Source organism: Pecten maximus, chromosome 3 (assembly GCF_902652985.1).
Source record: "Pecten maximus chromosome 3, xPecMax1.1, whole genome shotgun sequence".
Classification (NCBI taxonomy): domain Eukaryota; kingdom Metazoa; phylum Mollusca; class Bivalvia; order Pectinida; family Pectinidae; genus Pecten; species Pecten maximus.
Window position 1 is genome coordinate 11,122,642 of NC_047017.1, and position 19,507 is coordinate 11,142,148.

Below are 19,507 nucleotides of genomic sequence, written 5' to 3' on the forward strand. Positions count from 1 at the left end.
TGCATCCCACATTTTTTTTTCTCAAAAATTCATTTTTCAAAATGGCTGCCGGCTTCTCATTGGTTGAGGCTTGTCCGGACAACTCCTCCTAAAGTACTACTCCGATTTTAACGAAATTTGGTATTCATGATCAGTATAACATGTAGTTGTGCATCCTACATTTTTTTTCCGAAAAACCAATTTTCAAAATGGCCGCCAACTTCTCATTGGTTGAGACTTGTCCGGACAACTCCTCCTAAAGTACTACTCCGATTTTAACGAAACTTGGTATACATGATCAGTATCACATGTAATTGTGCATCCCAATTTTTCTTTTCGAAAAAAAAACATTTTTCAAAATGGCCGCCGGGATCTCATTGGTTGTCCGGACAATCCTAAAGTACTAGTCTGATTTTAACGAAATTTGGTATACGTGATCAGTATAACATGTAGTTTAAAAAATGGGAAATAAATAGTTGCACTCCTGGGTCAGGCAGGGGACTTTGTATTGCTGTTGCAATACTATCCATCCTTGTTTAAATAGAGATATCTGAATGCGAAATAGAGATATCTGTAATTTAAAAGAAGATATCTCTATTTTCAGTAGAAATAGAGATATCTGTATTTAAATGAGACATATCTTTATTTAAATAGAGATATCTTCATTTTAAATAGAGATATCTTTAATTAAATAGAGATATCTTCATTTCAATAGGTAAAAACCCAAACGGCTTGCCATAGAATGGCAAGTGTGATATTCACTACTCTCTCAAACAACAGCTGAAGCTTGTTATCTCACAAAGCAGTAATTTGATCTTTCCTAAATTTGTATACGTCCATCTTGTCCCTTGCTATACATGTTATTACTTTGGGACTGATCAGAAAACATCACAGGAATCATAATTTGTTACTATATCAAAAGAACAGTTATGTAAATTAAAGGGCAAATTTGAAATTGATATCCACAATGTTCAAGATGTACCCAGATCTTTCTTGGGTCTCTTATTAAGGCTCCTTTTGTTTACCTTGTAACTAATTAGTGTATGTCTCCCCTTCAAATGGAGGCAGACATTGTATAAGTTCCAGCTCTTCTAATAATTTGTTGTCTGGGCTTCTAAACTATTGAAGTTACCTTGATTATATTCAGTGCACTGCCATTTTAAGTCACTGTGATCTCGACCTAATGCTTTGAAAAATTTCTTGTCTATGTTTCGACCCTTAATGATAACATTATCTTAACGAGAGTTACTGTATTGCTGTGTACCTTTTACACCCACCAACGAAGTGCAGTGCTCTGTCATTGGATCATTTTGACCTTGACCCTGAGGTCCTCCCTACCAGTGTTGGTTTGTGTTTCTCAGTAAGCTGAGAATGGGCCAGTCTGTGTTGTCGTGATTGTTTCAAAGGGCAAGACACTTTATCCTAATTGCTCTGGATGGCATGTGATGGGCCTCCTGTATTTTGTTCATTGAGGTAGTCACCAACTACTACAAGGAGACCCCTTCTTGAAATGACCCTGGCTTTTCACTGGACGATAAATCAAACAAACAAAATTGATCTGGAGGTCATTATTAGTGGAAGTTATTCATGGGTCATAATTTCTATCACTTTCAAGATATCTTGACAATAAACTTCCATAAACTTGCATAACCTGTAACAGATGTGCAGTGCACTGCTGTTACGTCACTGTAACCTTGACCTCAATATCAAAGGTCAAATAAGTTTTTTTTTTTTTTTTTGCGATAACTTCTTGTCTGTGTGATAACTTGTAAACCATTAATGATATCTTAATTAAAGTTGTATACCCGTTTCACCCACTTACAAAGTGCAGTGCTCTGTCATTAAGTTATTGTGACCTTGACCTCAAGGTCTAAGGTCAGATAAATGTTAATATTTAATGACATCTTGACTAAACTTGCAATATACTTGTACCACTATAAGCTGATGTTGCAGAACGCTGCCTGTAGGTCACTGTGACCTCAAGGTCAGTTAAGTCTTTTTTTCTTTTTTTTCCCCCAAATAATTTCATGTCTGTGTGATAACATTTAACCTATTAAACATATCTTAATGACACCTGCTTGATCATTGAAGAAATAAACTGAAGCATCAATCAAAATCACAAATCGGGCCTAGTAGCCCCGTCTGTCAAAACGTGCTACTGTCCGAGTAGTCAAACCGAAACTAGAATTGTCCCCCTTTAGTGGACCGCTCGGCCTTCCGGACTTAGTGTTGGGGAAGGTAACGGGCCATGACGTGTGGAATTTGTGGGTAAGTGTGTCGGTAAATCATGACCAGCCGAGATACGTATCGCAGCCCAATGATACTTCCTCCCCGTCCACATCAGTACACGAGACACTGAGCTGATCCCAGGCGAACACTGTCGTCTGTCAACCTTGAAATAGTGATCTAAAATGACACAATAGTCGTCACCTGACTGTGTAATACTTTGAGGAATACAGGCCGTTTATTTACACCGTAGACAGCTTCTGTTGTGCTAATTTCAATTCAAACTCGAGCCGAGTTTAGTTGAACTAGTGTTATTTAAACGGATCGCACTGACAATGATGGGACTCTTCAACAAAGGATTAGGATGAAAACACCCGACAGCTGATCAGGACAATTCCTTTGTCAGAATATCAAAACATTACTGGGATTTTATCTATTATCAAAACAACGGTCTTAGATTTATCATTTTCCGAAAATGAAACTTTCACAATGTGAATCTTAAAGATATTTTCTGATATTTCTATAGACCATTTACATGGTACAGTGAAAGTTTTAAGATCGTAACTTGGATTTAAAAAAAAAAAAAGGGATGGAAGGAAGAGGAGTGAGACGTTCCATGTCAAAACGATATGATTTACTTCAGAGACTGCTGTTGGTCGGAGAGACAGGAGTTGGTAAAACATGTCTCCTTTGTCGTTACGCCAACAACGAGTTTATGGACACGCATATCACCACTATTGGTAAGTACAGCGTAATCTGTCAGAGGGATGGTGTGTATTACATCTTATTGATAATAACATTGACTGCGGTAAGTTACCTCAAACTTTACTGTAAGGAACAGTTACTTTACTTAGGTAGCCATTCAATGTGTAGCTTCAGGTTGGACTGTCAAGAATCTTACCCCGTCAATTGAGGTTCTTCGTCACACCCTCAGTGTAGAGGATTTACCAGGTAATAGTCCTTGTGACCATGCCCTGTACTAACGTGACTCCGGTCCCTTTGACCCTGCCCTACTAGAATATCATTCTCAGCTAGGTCATGCTAACCCAACTTGTCAGGTACACAGCTAATTCAATTAGATTCTTTGGTCCCTTTGCCCCTGTCCTACTAGAACGTCATTCTCAGCTAGGTTCTGCTAACGCAACTTGTCAGGTACACAGCTGATTCCTATGTTGTACCAATGACAAGGCCTACATCTAATTCCCTGGTCCCTGTGTCATTTCTCTACTGTTTATAATCACAACCTTCAGGTCCCTGTGATCGGACCTATACCATACTGCAAGTGTTTGGCTTGGTGAAGAAATTGTGCTTGAAGCATTTCAGAAGATGGATTGATAGGCCATGTTTGGGTCACACAGACCATCAGGTGTGGTCAGTTTAGCTGGTGGTCAGTCCATGAATCAGAGCAGTGTAAGCAGACTGACACTGTTGATATTATAGTCTTTGTCATAATATTTATACAAGATTAAAAAATATTTTCACAAGATCGGGACATTGCATAGAACTGATATAGCTTAGTTAGCTTGATAATATGATGCTTAATTTATTTTCTTCATAAAAGGCTGCTTATTTGTTACAAAAGTAAAAAAAAAATCAGTATTTATGAAATATTTTTTTATTTTGAAGATTGTCAGCTTCAATATAAAATATTCCAAGCTTTTTGGAAAATTTGGAAGCAGATGGTGTAAATCAATAGATCTAATGGTACTTGGGCTCTTCACAATAAAAGACATGGATGTAAGATTTACTGAGTGGAACCCTTGACTGATAGTGCTGAGGTTTTGACACGTTAAACACGACTTGGCTTATCAGATTTTGCCATTAGCTGTGTCTATGTTCTACCTATCTCTGGTTGATTAGCCACATCACCTGTGACTGTCTGACCACAGACTTAGATTATTGTTAGGCTGACCTACCTGTGGTTCAGTGGCCCCGGAATATCTGTCGACCTAAACACAGATTGTAGCTTCAGGCAGAGATCAACTTCACAGATTTATCAGAGCAAATTGTGTCCAATCTGACATCATGATTCGCTGTGGTTTACTGACTACAGACTGGCAACGTTACATCATAAAACATAATGATATATTCAGCCAGTTCTTGATTATTATCAAACATGGGTATATTTAAGTGGATGTAAATATCCATAATCAGTGCTATAATCTTGAAGGAGCCAGAAAAAATTGTGTCTTATAGAAATTGAATTTATTTACAAGCTTGATAAATGTATGATGAATGTGCAAAGTTATAATAGCAATTAAAAAATCTAAAACATTTCATTAATAAGGTTTAAAAGTAATTAATTTTGCTGTGTGCCACTGATTGTTTAAACAGTCATGATAATGATTGATTTTGACATTAAAATAATCAATTGGAATTGGAAGGTGTAGAGTTCCTTTTCTACAGATATTTTCCCAAAAGGATTCGAGGAGTAGTATATGTTAATCCTTTATCGAATTGAAATTTTTGGCAAAATCAAATTGGAAATGAGTCTGAGGACTTACAATATAAAAAATAAGGAGGCTAGTATTCAGTATTCACAAATCAGGAGGGGTCTCCAGGGGTTGTCAGGCAGAGGTTTAAACTGATTGATACAGGAAATGACTTCCCATGCTAATAAATGATATATGTAATTATATTCATTCCAATTCAATTTATTATTCATTTACATATAAATAGGTTCTTACATTTAAATAAGTATTGGTGTGATTTTCACCAGGAGCCAAGGACAGATTTTCACCTAGAAGTGTTATAAAACTGTCAAATTATATTGATGTTTCAGTTTGGTACATTTCCTTTCACCATGCTTCTCAGGGGCTTGACACAAACTCTGAATACACTGTAATTTATGCCAAGTTCACAAGTTCTATCAAAGTACTGTAATTATCATTTTTAACAGCAATGTCTGGATTTTAAAAATCACAGGTAAACAGATACTTACTGTATAAAAATAGCACATGTACTCAAAGTTTATCAACCAAAATAATCAAAACTGTAAATTAAAAAAAAAAGATTGAATTGGTGCCAGAAAAAAGGTTTAGGTGTAAATATAAGCTGACTACATAGGATATTACAGGACATACTTCTCGACTCGGATGTAGACAATACTTATATTGTGTACACACAGATCAGTCAAGTATGTAGTTTATCAGTTTGTTCATAGTTTACATTTCAACAAAATACACAACACACAAGCAAATCTGTTAATTAGCCTTTGTTTGGTTACGGTAAATGTCTGTAAATATTGCAAAGGATGAAATGTGTAAGGCATGTCAGTGATTTCATTGTTATATACACAAATTCATTAAGATATGAATTGTTAAAAGGGAATTTCTTTTTTTTTAACTGTAAATAAATGTATAGTTCAAATACCTTTTCTATATTTGGCTTTTAATTTTATTTATTGTACTTTTAGCAAAAATATTAAATTTTATTTAAGACCACTTGGCACTGTACATTACATTTATTTGTTGCACATTATTTTCTATTTATTGCAAAAATTGAGTAAGTGAGATTTGTTAATGGATCGTATTCTATAGCTTTAACTTGCCTAAAGTATATATTTATGCTTGTTATATAATAGTGAAAATGCTCCTAATCTCCTGTTTCAAACATTTATGATTTCAGTAAGTTGATATTTTAGGAGTGTCTGGTAATTTAAATTCCCAAATATTTTACCAGTACCCGTAGTTTCAATGAAAATACATTTCATTCAGTCGTCTCAGTAGTATCTGATCACTTGTTGATTACAAAGGAGAAAATTAGTTGAGCTTCGGCATAGACCCTTGGAAAATGTGACCTTGCAGTGTCCATATATGGATCTGGCCTGGGATATTGTATATGGTCAATTATTGTCAATTACTGAAAATGTGACATAAGAATATTCCGAGGCTTGATTAGGACAGATTTTGTTGTATATCTGTATATTGTTAATTCATTGTATTGTGTGTAAATTACCGTAAAGCAAATATTTTATTAGATTATTAGATTTTGATTACCAAAGTCAAAGTAGCCAGTCAATTTGTCAGATTGAAGATGACTGCTAGAGGTAATCTATTTAGAAAGGGCTGTTTGAAGTCCTAATACAATTTCCTGTTCTTCTGCATGAGAAACAGTGTTATTTTGGAGAAATTGTTCATGCTCATTCAAACCTTTGTGAAATATATCTGACACCATGCTTTATAAAGAAAGCATTAGTAAGGGAATGTCCATAATTGGAGAAAAATCACAGCATCAACATGTGTACACTGAAACATGGGCCAGATATACCACAGGGACTTGGCACGAGTTCTCAACCCTAGGGTCTGTATATTATGTTTGTTACAAAACAGACATCAGAAATCCTAATAATGCAAACCATATTTACCCTGTAATAAGTCAGGGGACCAACACATAAACTATAACTCAAGCTCAGACATCTGATATATACCGTATTTATCCTGTAATAAGTCCAGGGGACCAACACATAAACTATAGCTCAAGCTCAGACATATATATACCGTATTTATCCTGTAATAAGTCCAGGGGACCAACACATAAACTATAACTCAAGCTCAGACATCTAATATATACCGTATTTATCCTGTAATAAGTCCAGGGGACCAACACATAAACTATAACTCAAGCTCAGACATCTGATATATACCGTATTTATCCTGTAATAAGTCCAGGGGACCAACACATAAACTATAACTCAAGCTCAGACATCTGATATATACCGTATTTATCCTGTAATAAGTCCAGGGGACCAACACACAAACTATAACTCAAGCTCAGACATCTGGTATATACCGTATTTATCCTGTAATAAGTCCAGGGGACCAACACACAAACTATAACTCAAGCTCAGACATCTGATATATACCGTATTTACCCTGTAATAAGTCCAGGGGGACCAACACATAAACTATAACTCAAGCTCAGACATCTGATATATACCGTATTTATCCTGTTATAAGTCAGGGGACCAACACATAAACTATAACTCAAGCTCAGACATATGATATATACCGTATTTATCCTGTAATAAGTCCAGGGGACCAACATAAACTATAACTCAAGCTCAGACATATGATATATACCGTATTTATCCTGTAATAAGTCCAGGGGACCAACACATAAACTATAACTCAAGCTCAGACATCTGATATATACCATATTTACCCTGTAATAAGTCCAGGGGACCAACACATAAACTATAACTCAAGCTCAGACATCTGATATATACCATATTTACCCTGTAATAAGTCCAGGGGACCAACACATAAACTATAACTCAAGCTCAGACATCTGATATATACCGTATTTATCCTGTAATAAGTCAGGGGACCAACACATAAACTATAACTCAAGCTCAGACATCTGATATATACCGTATTTATCCTGTAATAAGTCAGGGGACCAATACATTAACTATAACTCAAGCTCGGACATCTGATATATACCGTATTTATCCTGTAATTAGTCCAGGGGACCAACACATAAACTATAACTCAAGCTCAGACATCTGATATATACCGTATTTATCCTGTAATTAGTCCAGGGGACCAACACATAAACTATAACTCAAGCTCAGACATATGATATATACCGTATTTATCCTGTAATTAGTCCAGGGGACCAACACATAAACTATAACTCAAGCTCAGACATCTGATATACCATACCGTATTTATCCTGTAATTAGCCAAGTGTCCGACACATAAGCATGACTCTTGGTCTGAGAAGGGGCTTTATTCTAGGGGATTTCTAGAAAAGATGTCTGACCAGAAAATAAGTAGATGAAATAATGGTACATGTAATATCTTTTGGATTTGTCTGATAATGATTTGTTTACTATCTGATATTAATATTGTATAAGATTTCTTTTAGTACACTCCTGGAATAACGGGCAACTGACGTGGGTTACTTACACAGATTACTGACATGGGTAATGACACGGGTTACTGACATGGGCTACTTACACAGATTACTGACACGGGTTACTGACACAGGTAATGACACAGGTTACTGACACAGGTTACTGGCATGAGTTACTGACACGGTTACTGACACACATTACTGACACAGGTTACTGACACGGGTTACTGAAACAGGTAATGACACGGTTACTGACACATTTAATTGGTTACTGACACAGGTAATGACACGGTTACTGACACAGGTAATGACACGGTTACTGACACACATTACTGACACAGGTTACTGACACAGGTTACTGACACAGGTTACTGACATGGGTTACTGACACAGGTTACTGACATTGGTAATGACACGGGTTACTGACATGCATTATTGATATGGGTTACTGACACAGGTTACTGACACAGGTAATGACACGGTTACTGACATAGGTTACTGACACAGGTTACTGACACAGGTAATGACACGGGTTACTGACACACGTTACTGACACAGGTTACTGACACGGGTTACTGACACAGGTTACTGACACAGGTTACTGACACACGTTACTGACACAGGTTTCTGACACAGGTTACTGACATTGGTAATGACACGGGTTACTGACACGGGTTACTGACACAGGTAATGACACGGTTACTGACACGGGTTACTGACACAGGTAATGACACGGTTACTGACATGCATTATTGACATGGGTTAATGACACGGGTTACTGACACACCAGATTACTGACACAGGTAATGACACGGTTACTGACACACATTACTGACACAGGTTACTGACACAGGTTACTGACACAGGTACTGACACGGTTACTGACACAGGTTACTGACACAGGTAATGACGCAGGTTACTGACACACGTTACTGACACAGGTAATGACACGGTTACTGACACAGGTTACTGACACAGGTAATGACACGGTTACTGACACACGTTACTGACACAGGTTACTGACACACGTTACTGACACAGGTAATGACACGGGTTACTGACACAGGTAATGACACGGTTACTGACACACGTTACTGACACAGGTTACTGACACACGTTACTGACACAGGTTACTGACATTGGTAATGACACGGGTTACTGACATGCATTATTGATATGGGTTAATGACACCGGTTACTTACATGGGTTACTGACACGGGTAATGACACGGTTAATGACACAGGTTACTGACACGGGTTACTGACACATTCTTAACCAACTTGTCTGCCCTGCTTATCAAGAAAAAGCTATGAAAGTAACATTTATCATCTGTCTCTGTTGAATTAGGGATTCTAACTTGAAAAGGAACTTTGAAAGTAGATTTAATAAAGAATGTTAGGATTTAAATCTGAGAAAGATGAGCCAGTTATGTCTGTGTACACTGGTAAGTATAAGACTGAGGTGTAACTGGAGCTGGGATAGGCTGCAGTATATATGTCATACTTGCTCATCCCTGTTGTGAATTGTTGTGGTTAATATATAAGAGTTAAAAGAATTCACAGTGTAAAATCCGTTGTCATTTAATACCTTCCGGAGATGTTTCCTGCTGTGTATTTATTGTTGATACTATCAGAAGATCACAACATCGTGCAAAAACATGAAAGGAACTATCTACCTTTTTTTTTCAATAACATAGCATACCTATATATAGACATGTAACGATCGAAAGGCACCCATTGTACAGTATGTACTTAAATTTGTAACATCATTGTGATAGCGCTGTTGCTATGACTATGTATTAGTAAGGACATATACCATAATCATCCAATTAAAAACCCATGCATGGTAATTAGCCCAACCATGTCTATTGCATTTCAGTAAAAATGATACCACATTTGATAAATAACATTGTCAAAGGATTAAGTGAAGAATGAAGATATGTATACAGAAGCCTTGGATTTTCATTGCTGGTCCAAAGAAATTTCTCTTTCTGAGATCAATTTGATTCCGTCCAGCAAAGGAATTTTTTCTTGTGGACCTTGTAGATTCTCCATCCTTGGTATCATGCCTTAAGGTGTAGAGAACCAGGTAGCAGGTTTATCTGGGTCTCTGTGTACCTGGCCCTGTGTACCTGGCCATGTATTTACCTGGCCCAGTGTATACAGGGCTGTATTATCGAGAGACCGAAATCTAATTTGGTGATGATAAATGATGCAGAAACTATATTACAAAGACACCTTTCTCTTTTGTGGTGATTTGATTAACGTAAAGGTGAGATTGCGGTGAACTTATATCACCTGCGGCAGCGTACCTGTGTTTACCTGGCTTCTGTTTACCTGTGGATTGATCACTGTATCAGGTGTATGTTACTTAACAATCATTTATTTGTGTCAGTTATATTGACTTTTTTAATCATCATCAAATTAAACATGTATCAAATTTCTTCAATTAATACTGGTACTGAAAATTGTTTAATTCATTATCATATTGTATGAAAATTAACCGAAAACATAATGGACTACTTGTATTGTTTTCCTCACTTAAGGTCCCACATTTGATGGAAGATTTGGATTCCCTAGAAATTTAATATGTCATTCAAGTGTCTTTGTATTCAATTTGGTATCACATTAGTTTGTGTTGATAAATTTATTGATGACACATTTAGGCCACACAACTGAAACGTTTGTTTCCTGGCGAATATATGAAAAAAATAGAGTAGGTAGGTTAAAACGATCAATAATTTTGGAGGGTGATCATGCTCATTGCATCTTACAAAACTGCAATAAATTTGAGTACACATAGTGTCTAAAATGATAGGTATTCAAACAATATTTTTAGCCTACCATCATCAGATGATGGGCTTTTCAAATTGCTTTAGCATTTCTTGTTGTCGCTATTTCTCAGAAAAGTCCCCATGGATCTTTCCCAATTGGATATGTAGATTCTATTTGGTGTTTAGTTGTTCGTATTCCATTTTAGGATCGATCAGAAAACAAGATGGCCAACAGGCAGCCATTTCGAATTTTGACAATTGAAGTTTGTTATCACTATTTCAAGGAAAGTTCTTTCTCAAATTTCACCAGTAGGTTCCCCTTGGTCACTAGTTGTGCATGTTCCATTTTGAATTCTTCATGGATATTTCTTGAATTTCATATTCGTTTTGTTTAAGTTGAAGTTTGTTATCACTATTTCTTAACGAGTTATTGATGGATCTTTCTTATACACTGTATTTATTATGTAGGTTCCTCTTGTTTTCATATGATTAGGAGGAAAAAGAGAAAAGTAGAGAAAAGATTAGTCTTACAGAGATCAAATAAAGGTCATTCCATGGTGGGCACCAAGATCCCTCAGAGGTCTCATGTTATATTCTTACACTTTCACTTCAAACTATAGTGTACATTAAAGACATTTTAGAAATTGATTTTAATCCAATTGGGCTTCTGATATGTATATGTCCAAGACTTTATGATTTTAATTGATGCTATCAATATCCTTAACGGATAGAAGTAATCACAAAGTTTGAGACAGAGATAAGTTTCTATTCTTAAGAAGAGTTACTAAAATATTATAATCATGATATGGTAGCTAGGTGTATTGATACTGGATATTTTCTGTTGACAGGTGTGGACTTCAAACTGAGGCGTGTAGAAGTGGACGACAAAGTGGTGAAGGCCCAGATATGGTAAGTCTGAGTAGAGAGTTAATAATGATCGGGAACAAAGTCTGACCCAGATATTTTAAGGTCACCTAAGACAAAGTCTTAAGTGACTTGTTCTAATTGCCTTTTGTCCATCCTCATGTGTCGTCCGTCGTGCTTTGTTTGTCAGAACCAATTTACAATATCGATTTCTCCAAAACTGCTGAACCAAATTCAATGAAATTTAGGAGGAAGCTTCCTTGGCTACAAGTCAACAAAAATTTTTGTGAATTCTATGGACCCACCCCCCAGGGGCCTAAAGGGCGGGGCCAGAAAGGGTCAAATTGACCAAAATTTCAAAAATCTTTTTCTTAACTCCCAGAGATGATTGAATCGAATACTCTTCACAGGTAGAAAGGTCTTGAGGTGCTTTATCGAAAATGTGAATTATATAACCCTAGGGTCTCAAGTTTCCCCCTTGGGAGGGGGTAAATTTTCTATAGTAGTTTGTATAAGGAAAACACGTTTTTGAGCATTATTTGTTCATTGCCATTGTCTTACAGACATTTTCTAGTTTAATATTTGGTTTTAACAGGGACACAGCTGGACAGGAGAGATTTGAGTCAATCACCAAACAGTTTTACAGGCGAGCACAGGTGAGAAAACGGTCAGAAAATTGTGTAAATTGAAAACTTCTCTACTAGGACAAGACATACAAAAATGTATATGTCTGATTAACCTTTCTTAGTATATGTGACACACTGTGTTGGTGTAAATATGTGTGAAATATTAAACAAAAGTAAAATTAATATCAATACATATCCTAACAAGTTGTCTGGATTATTCTGAAGTTTATTTTTATTGTTTAATCAATGCCAAACTAATGTAAAATAAAAAACCAGTTGATAAAACGTCAGAATGATTTGGACTTCCTACAATTATATACATAAATTTGTCTGTTGTACTATTTTTACCATGTCAAATATGATAAATGGCTTTCTGGCCATCTAATAAATTTATTTTTGGTACCATGTCCTTGAGTTTAGAATTTAGAATGTTGGGTGTAAAAGGAAATCACTACACATGTATCGGTAACGATCACCAATGTTTAACTTCATTTGTTTTTGTTTCATCTATACTGTATACTTCACATTAACCTTAAAGAGGCTTACCCGCAGACGGACCAGTAAACGGCACATCTCCGATCACTAAATAAACTTCAGTACACGTTTCTATGTGACAAAATTATAGGCTTTCCGACTTTATTTCTTGAAAACAATTACAGAATATGTATTTAAAAGACGTTATAAAACTCAACCTGAGAGGGAAATGTATGGAATATAACGGCAAATCTTCTTTGTAAATCGCCGCTGCCTTTGAAGTTATCAGTGTGCAGCACTGTGCACGTGCTTGTTTCTTTGATGTGTCAATCAAATTAGACTTCACTTTATAGCGGGGACTTATTGCGGGTTGCGATTAAATAAATAATATTTAAAAAATGAGGTTTTAATATCACTTTTCAGCGTTTTATAAGGAAAATAAAATGAAAAACTCAACAATTCCAACAATCTGTCATGTGTAAAAAATCTTTTTCTATTAGCCAATTTTTCTGATCTCTCTGCGGGCAAGCCTCTTTAACAATCGCGTGTGAATTAGTAATTGGATCAATTTTCTAGTTAACACTTATACACTGTGTATGTTTTACAACAGTATATAAAATGATTGACATGTTCAGCTGGACAGCTTGAGTATAAAACAGGGATTTATCTTAACATTTCTTTATTTGTAGGGAATTCTTCTAGTGTATGATATAACAAGTCGACAGTCATATGAAGCAGTGCCGAAATGGCTGTCCTATATTCACCAGGTAAATCTATTGTCCAGTTTTAATGTTAGTTTAGACATCTTTTACACCACAACAGTTAAAAAACTATAATATGGTTGTCCCAGATATTCTCAATTACACTGAAGGGGAACAACCTCCCAGATAAGGCCTGATGCTGATTGTTTGGGCAGCTAAGGGGAGGTAAATCCAGAATTTATTTTATTTTTCTTAGTCTATTTTAAAGTGATTTAAATATTTGAATAATACATGTATAGATATGTGTATAATATGCTTTGTTTATCCTTAGTTTGCAAATGAAGATGTCCAGATAATGTTACTGGGTAATAAGACTGACCAGCAGCTGAGACGGATGGTTACAACCAAGGAGGCAACTAGGGTAGGTTTTTAAACCCCCCGCCATCCCGCCACCCTGCCATGAAATGGGGGGCATACAGTGTTACCCATGTCCGTCCGGTCCTGTCCCGTTCTGTCCTGTCCCAATGCAATGTATCAAGCTCTAAGTCTCACAAACTGCTGATGCTATTCTCACCAAACTTTGTTTCGGGGTGTCAAGTGACAGCGGGGACATTTATGTCTCACAGACATTTTATAGTTTATTATAATAATTGTTTCAATGTTTCTTCAATGAGCAATGAATCAAATACATGTGATATCAAGAAATTTAAAAAGATTCTTGTTATCTTTTTCTGCAAAATAACAATAATAGTTCCCCCATAGGGGCCGTGATGGCCGAGTGGTTAAGGTGTCCCGACACTTTAACACTAGCCCTCCACCTCTGGGTTGCGAGTTCGAAACCTACGTGGGGCAGTTGCCAGGTACTGACCATAGGCCGGTGGTTTTTCCCTGGGTACTTCGGCTTTCCTCCACCTCCAAAACCTGGCATGTCCTTAAATGACCCTGGCTGTTAATAGGATGTTAAACAAAAACAAACCAAACCAAATCCCCCATTGGAAAGGTGTTTTATGACCCATCATTGCCATCAACATTTTGAATCATTTACATGTAAGGCATCTGTAGACATCTGTGGAAAACGATAAAATTTAGAGTTCTTTTTTGATGTTTTCTGTAATTTCAGCAAAAAGAAACATAACATTGTGTTATTGATGTTGACTTTGATTTCAATGTTGGAGTAAAGGTACATCTTCGATTTATAAAACTTTTATCAGAAGTTTTAGAAACTCTCTTGTGTGCTTTTACAACAGCTGATATTGACAGGGTTTCTGATGTAGACCATGCCTTTAATTGTGTGTCCTCTTTTACAGTTTGCTGAAGAAAATAATCTCCTGTTCTTTGAAACCAGTGCCAAGTCTTCAGGGAATCTGGAACAGGTATAGATAGCATGGCCACCTTATTCTGGAGTTTGTGTAAAACCAATTCAAATCTAATTTACCATTCCTGTTTATTAAGGCCCTGTATCAGAGAAACAGGTGCCCTATAGTTATCTCTCCGTCCGTCCATCCATTTGTCCATCCACTAACGCGCACATCGGAAGATATGTATAGATAGCAAGCTGTAATGAAAATGAAAAAAAAATCCATTCAATCCCTATATGACATGAAGTGCAGTTGGTATTTACATTAAGTAAACTGACCAAATATCAAGGTCACTGGGTCCAATGGTCAAGGTCATGTCACCGTTAAAGGGTCTAAAGGTTAAGGGCAAAATGGGTTCTCTGACATTGACACCCAGGATTTCTTTTTTGGGGTGGGGGTAGGGGATATTCAAATTTAAATAAAACAAATCAAAGTTTACATCATATACTAGTACACATTATTGTATTTACATTTCAGTTAGCCCATCGAATGTGGATGTAGACAGAAACAAGTGTCATAACATAGTACATCTATATTTTGTTTTCTTACAGCACCTCTTGAAAATAGTTTTGACTGATGAAAGATAAAATTTAATCCAATGCTTAGTATTTAGGTGACATATAGCAAAATCAAATTCAACAATCAGTCAACATTCATCAAAACTACAGCATCCTGTCTGTGAGGATTGTTTCTATTTTTAGCTATTTTTTCAAAAATCATACATTGTTGTTTTTAACATTGGTCATATTTATTCTCCTCTGACAGGCGTTGTACACATTATGTAAGGCGGTGCTGGAGGTGGAAATGAACAAGACATTAAAGTTATCGGACATCAGCTTCAGTGATAGGATACACGAGGGAGGGATAACGACACTGACACCGACAGACAGCAACGCCAACAAGTTCAAACTGGAACAGAAAGTGGATTATCAACACACAAATGGACATAACAGTAGTGGCTACGAGGGTCCAGTCAGTGATAGAGACACAGTAAATCTTCTACAGGACGACAAACAACAAACATCTCACACCTGTTGTAGTGTAATGTAATGTGTTATAGAGACACAGTAAATCTTCTACAGGACGACAAACAACAAACAACTCACACCAGTTGTAGTGTAATGTAATGTGTTATAGAGACACGGTAAATCTTATACAGGACGACAAACAACAAACATCTCACACCTGTTGTAGTGTAATGTGTTATAGAGACACATCTACAGGTTCGTTATGATTTATGCATGAAATGTAACAAATAACTGACAAGTTTGTTATCCAAAGTCGGCCACTTGTCATACTGAGTTGACTATACAGATATTTATCTGTGTAAGTGTATTGGTGAGGAGTTTGAGTGAGGGACAGAATATCCCAAGTCCATCGATTCTGGGAATAAGAGACTTACCTATTATCCTGTATAGACAGATAAATGTTACACATACTCTACCCTGAGCTAGATTTTTCCGTTTCGTCCAGTCTGTGAATATTTGTCATTCACAGATAGATTTACCTGTATTTTGTCTCAGTGTCTGACTGACATTCTGTAACATTTTGATACAACATATCAGAAATTCATTATTTTATCCCCCTGGTCTCTTGACGCTATTTGAATAAACAAGACAAATGAGCATCACTGTCTTTGACTGGTGTCAAGGAACATGTGGAATTATCACATTCTTTGATAGCCCACCCACAGAGCTTACTCAGAGAGGAAAATCTCTTGGAGAAAGGTCCAAAAAGATTGCCAAGCATGCAAAATGTTTGGGAACAGATAGAGTTTTGTCATATATTGACTCCATGTCTGGTGTCGGGGCCAGAGAAAAACACCAGACATGGTGTTAGGCCCAGTGGAAGCTCGGGCTAGTCCTACACCGGACATGGTGTCAGATCCAGATGAAACTTGGGCTAGCCCTAGGCTACACCAGACATGGTGTCAGGGTCAGAGAAAAACTTGGGCTGTCTGGGCCCAGAGGAAACTTGGGCTAATATTGTTAGAGGTTGATTCATAGCAAAGGGAACTTTCTCCACACATTGTTATTATGTGGAAATTGATTTTATTAGATATTAATTAACACAGAAAGAGTGATTATAGGAACACACTATAGATTGTTTGTATGAGTATTGAGAACATTGTAGTGAAATGTCTGTTTACAAGCAAAAATGCACACAATGTAAGGTTTTTTGTGAAAGTGTCAAAGACATCTAAGTGAAATATTTGTTTATCAGTATACTTGTTTATGTATCAGTGAAATGTTTATCAGTGAATTTGTTTATGTATCAGTGAACTGTTTATCAATGAACTTGTCGGTATAAAGCTTAATGTGGAGTATTACTTAGTTATTTATGAATTTGGATTTTAATTGTTTGTGTTTTAGGATGTGTAAGTGCCAAATTTTTATTCATTTTTGTTTGCATGTATGCAACACAGTGAAAGGTGCATTAATTAAATCATCTTTCATCAATTTCAGGAGAGATTGTTTAAAATATATACAAGAGCCCAAATTTTAAGTATGACATTTAGCTGTTTTATTTCTATAATTCCACATATCGTGACAATCACCACAAACCTGAAGGATCTCTGAAGTATAAGAAAAAGGACAGCATTTTTTTCGTTGTCTAGGGTACCTGTGAATCATTAAGGTACTTGAATCAAATGTTTTTTTTGACAGTTCCTGAAGCAACATATAGCTTTTTGGCAGCATTAGACAAAATTTCTCAAAAAAAATGATGTAGTATTATTTTAGTCAGAAAGTTTACTGACTATCACAAATAAAGGGTTAGGTTTACAATATTTTTTAATATTTTGAAATAAAACAATATTTTTTCAGACATATTTTCATGAAGCATGAGAGTGGTTTAAGGGAGACAACCATGTGACATTCACTACAATAAGTTTGCATAATTTTCATAAAGTTTTATGTAAATTGTCTTGAAACTTGTAAAACATATATATTTCTTTAAATTGTATTTATATATTCACATAATTTCTGTTACATGTTTGACGTCATTCACAAGTAATAAATAGCTTGTTAAAGTAAAGAGTTGAAACACACCAACACTATTCAATGTTATTGGCATAAAATGCTGTCATCCTTAAAAAATCCTTATTTTACAGATGAGACTTTTTTAAATGTCTGTATATTTGATTATCTTTTTATCAATATCTTTGATAAATTTCGCACTCTGAATTATTTGCTCTAAATTATTTTATATCGTTTAATTGATTGTGAAAGGTATATTCTTTAGCTAATTATGGGACGGAATAAGGAATTGGTAACTGAATTAGTTTATCTCAATCCTTATTGTTTTACAGAAGTATCTTAAATTGATCCATTTAATCCAATTATCTTTTCCGCCCCAAATTTTAGCTCATTTGGTCCGAAGTACCGATAAGCTTATGCCATGATGCGACATCTATCTATGAAAGGGAACAAATTTTGCATAAATAGTGACTCTGGCCCCCTTGGGATTCAAGGGGCAGGGCCCAATTAGGGACATAAAGGTAAATCATTTTACACTGCTACAAGTCATATATAAGGAATTTTGACATGGTTTGATGGATATTAATTTGGTTAAAAAAAAACGATCAAACTTTCTTTGTGTGGTACTGCATGGTACTCACAGACAGACAGATCCCAAAATAGAAAATATAATTTTGTAATGTTATAATACTGATGATCACTGAAGTATATCCAGGTGATGCAGGCCCCTTGGGACTCTTGTTTTAGCTGCCAGGTATATGTATAAATACCTGTTTTTGAAGGTTTTACATATTATCATTGTTAGATGAAAGACATACAGATATTGCCTGTAATACGTATTATATTACTACTTTGCTACTTTTTATGGAAATTGTATTTTAAAACAATGAACAAACATTTTTACAGCTCTTGGGACCAAATGCAATTTTTTTATCTCTGTGATTTAGAAATGAACAAATAATTGTTTTTAAAAATAAAACTACAACAAAGTGTACAAAGCTGGAGTTGATGATACGTATTGTTTGTATATTTTCTTTGTGTTTGAGGAACTATGATATACATGTGTTGCTAGTCCTAATTTATGTATTGTTGATATTGTTGATGTAATTAAGGTGTACACAATCTTAGTAGTAGTATGTTTTAGTGCTTTTTGTACTTACTCTGAGGAATTAATTTGATCATTCATTTCTATTTCCTTTCAGTGAAGTGTCAGTAAAGTAAGTTTTCACTAGTAGCATGTCTGATACGTTCAGTATTTGGTTAAATGACCCTGGCTGTTCACAGGGAGATAAGCCTGGCAAACAAACATCAGAGTTTGGTTTTGACAAGATACGAGGGCTGATTGATAAGTTGTGAGCCTCATATTGAAGGATTTGAATTTTGCCGGACACATTGTAGTGTGTTATTTTTAAACATAATCCCCTTCAGTATCTATACACTTTTGCCAGCAGTGTTTAAAGGCCTCAATGCGGCTTTTATAGAACTCCTTTTCTTGGCTGTTCAGAAAGTCATCCACTGCTTGTTAGAATTAGGGTGCCTGAAATAGCTGTTTTCAGTTTTGGAAATAGATGAAAGTCTGATGGAGCGAGATCAGGTGAATAAGATGGATGCTCAATCAATTTAAAGCCACAATTGTGAATGGCAGTCATGGCAATGACAGACTCTTTCA

The 19,507-nt window shown here is 35.9% G+C and overlaps 1 protein-coding gene across 1 annotated transcript; it reads left to right on the plus strand.

Annotated features, from left to right (window-relative positions):
• The first annotated feature begins 2,209 nt into the window (after window positions 1–2,209).
• Window positions 2,210–18,836, plus strand: LOC117323195 (ras-related protein Rab-13-like). The gene is made up of 7 exons (XM_033878252.1): window positions 2,210–2,945; window positions 11,686–11,746; window positions 12,297–12,357; window positions 13,491–13,568; window positions 13,834–13,923; window positions 14,810–14,875; window positions 15,626–18,836. Exons 1-7 carry the CDS (start codon window positions 2,795–2,797, stop codon window positions 15,908–15,910), a joined length of 792 nt encoding a protein of 263 aa, XP_033734143.1. The 5' UTR covers window positions 2,210–2,794; the 3' UTR covers window positions 15,911–18,836.
• Window positions 18,837–19,507: the final 671 nt, after the last annotated feature.

Bases quoted from the DNA above. Each gene is read 5' to 3' on its own strand.
- LOC117323195 (XM_033878252.1), top strand. From the start codon at position 2,795: ATGGAAGGAAGAGGAGTGAGACGTTCCATGTCAAAACGATATGATTTA. The intron at 11,747-12,296 runs GTAAGTCTGAGT...TGGTTTTAACAG, and splicing joins GTGGTGAAGGCCCAGATATG to GGACACAGCTGGACAGGAGA. The intron at 12,358-13,490 runs GTGAGAAAACGG...CTTTATTTGTAG, and splicing joins AGTTTTACAGGCGAGCACAG to GGAATTCTTCTAGTGTATGA.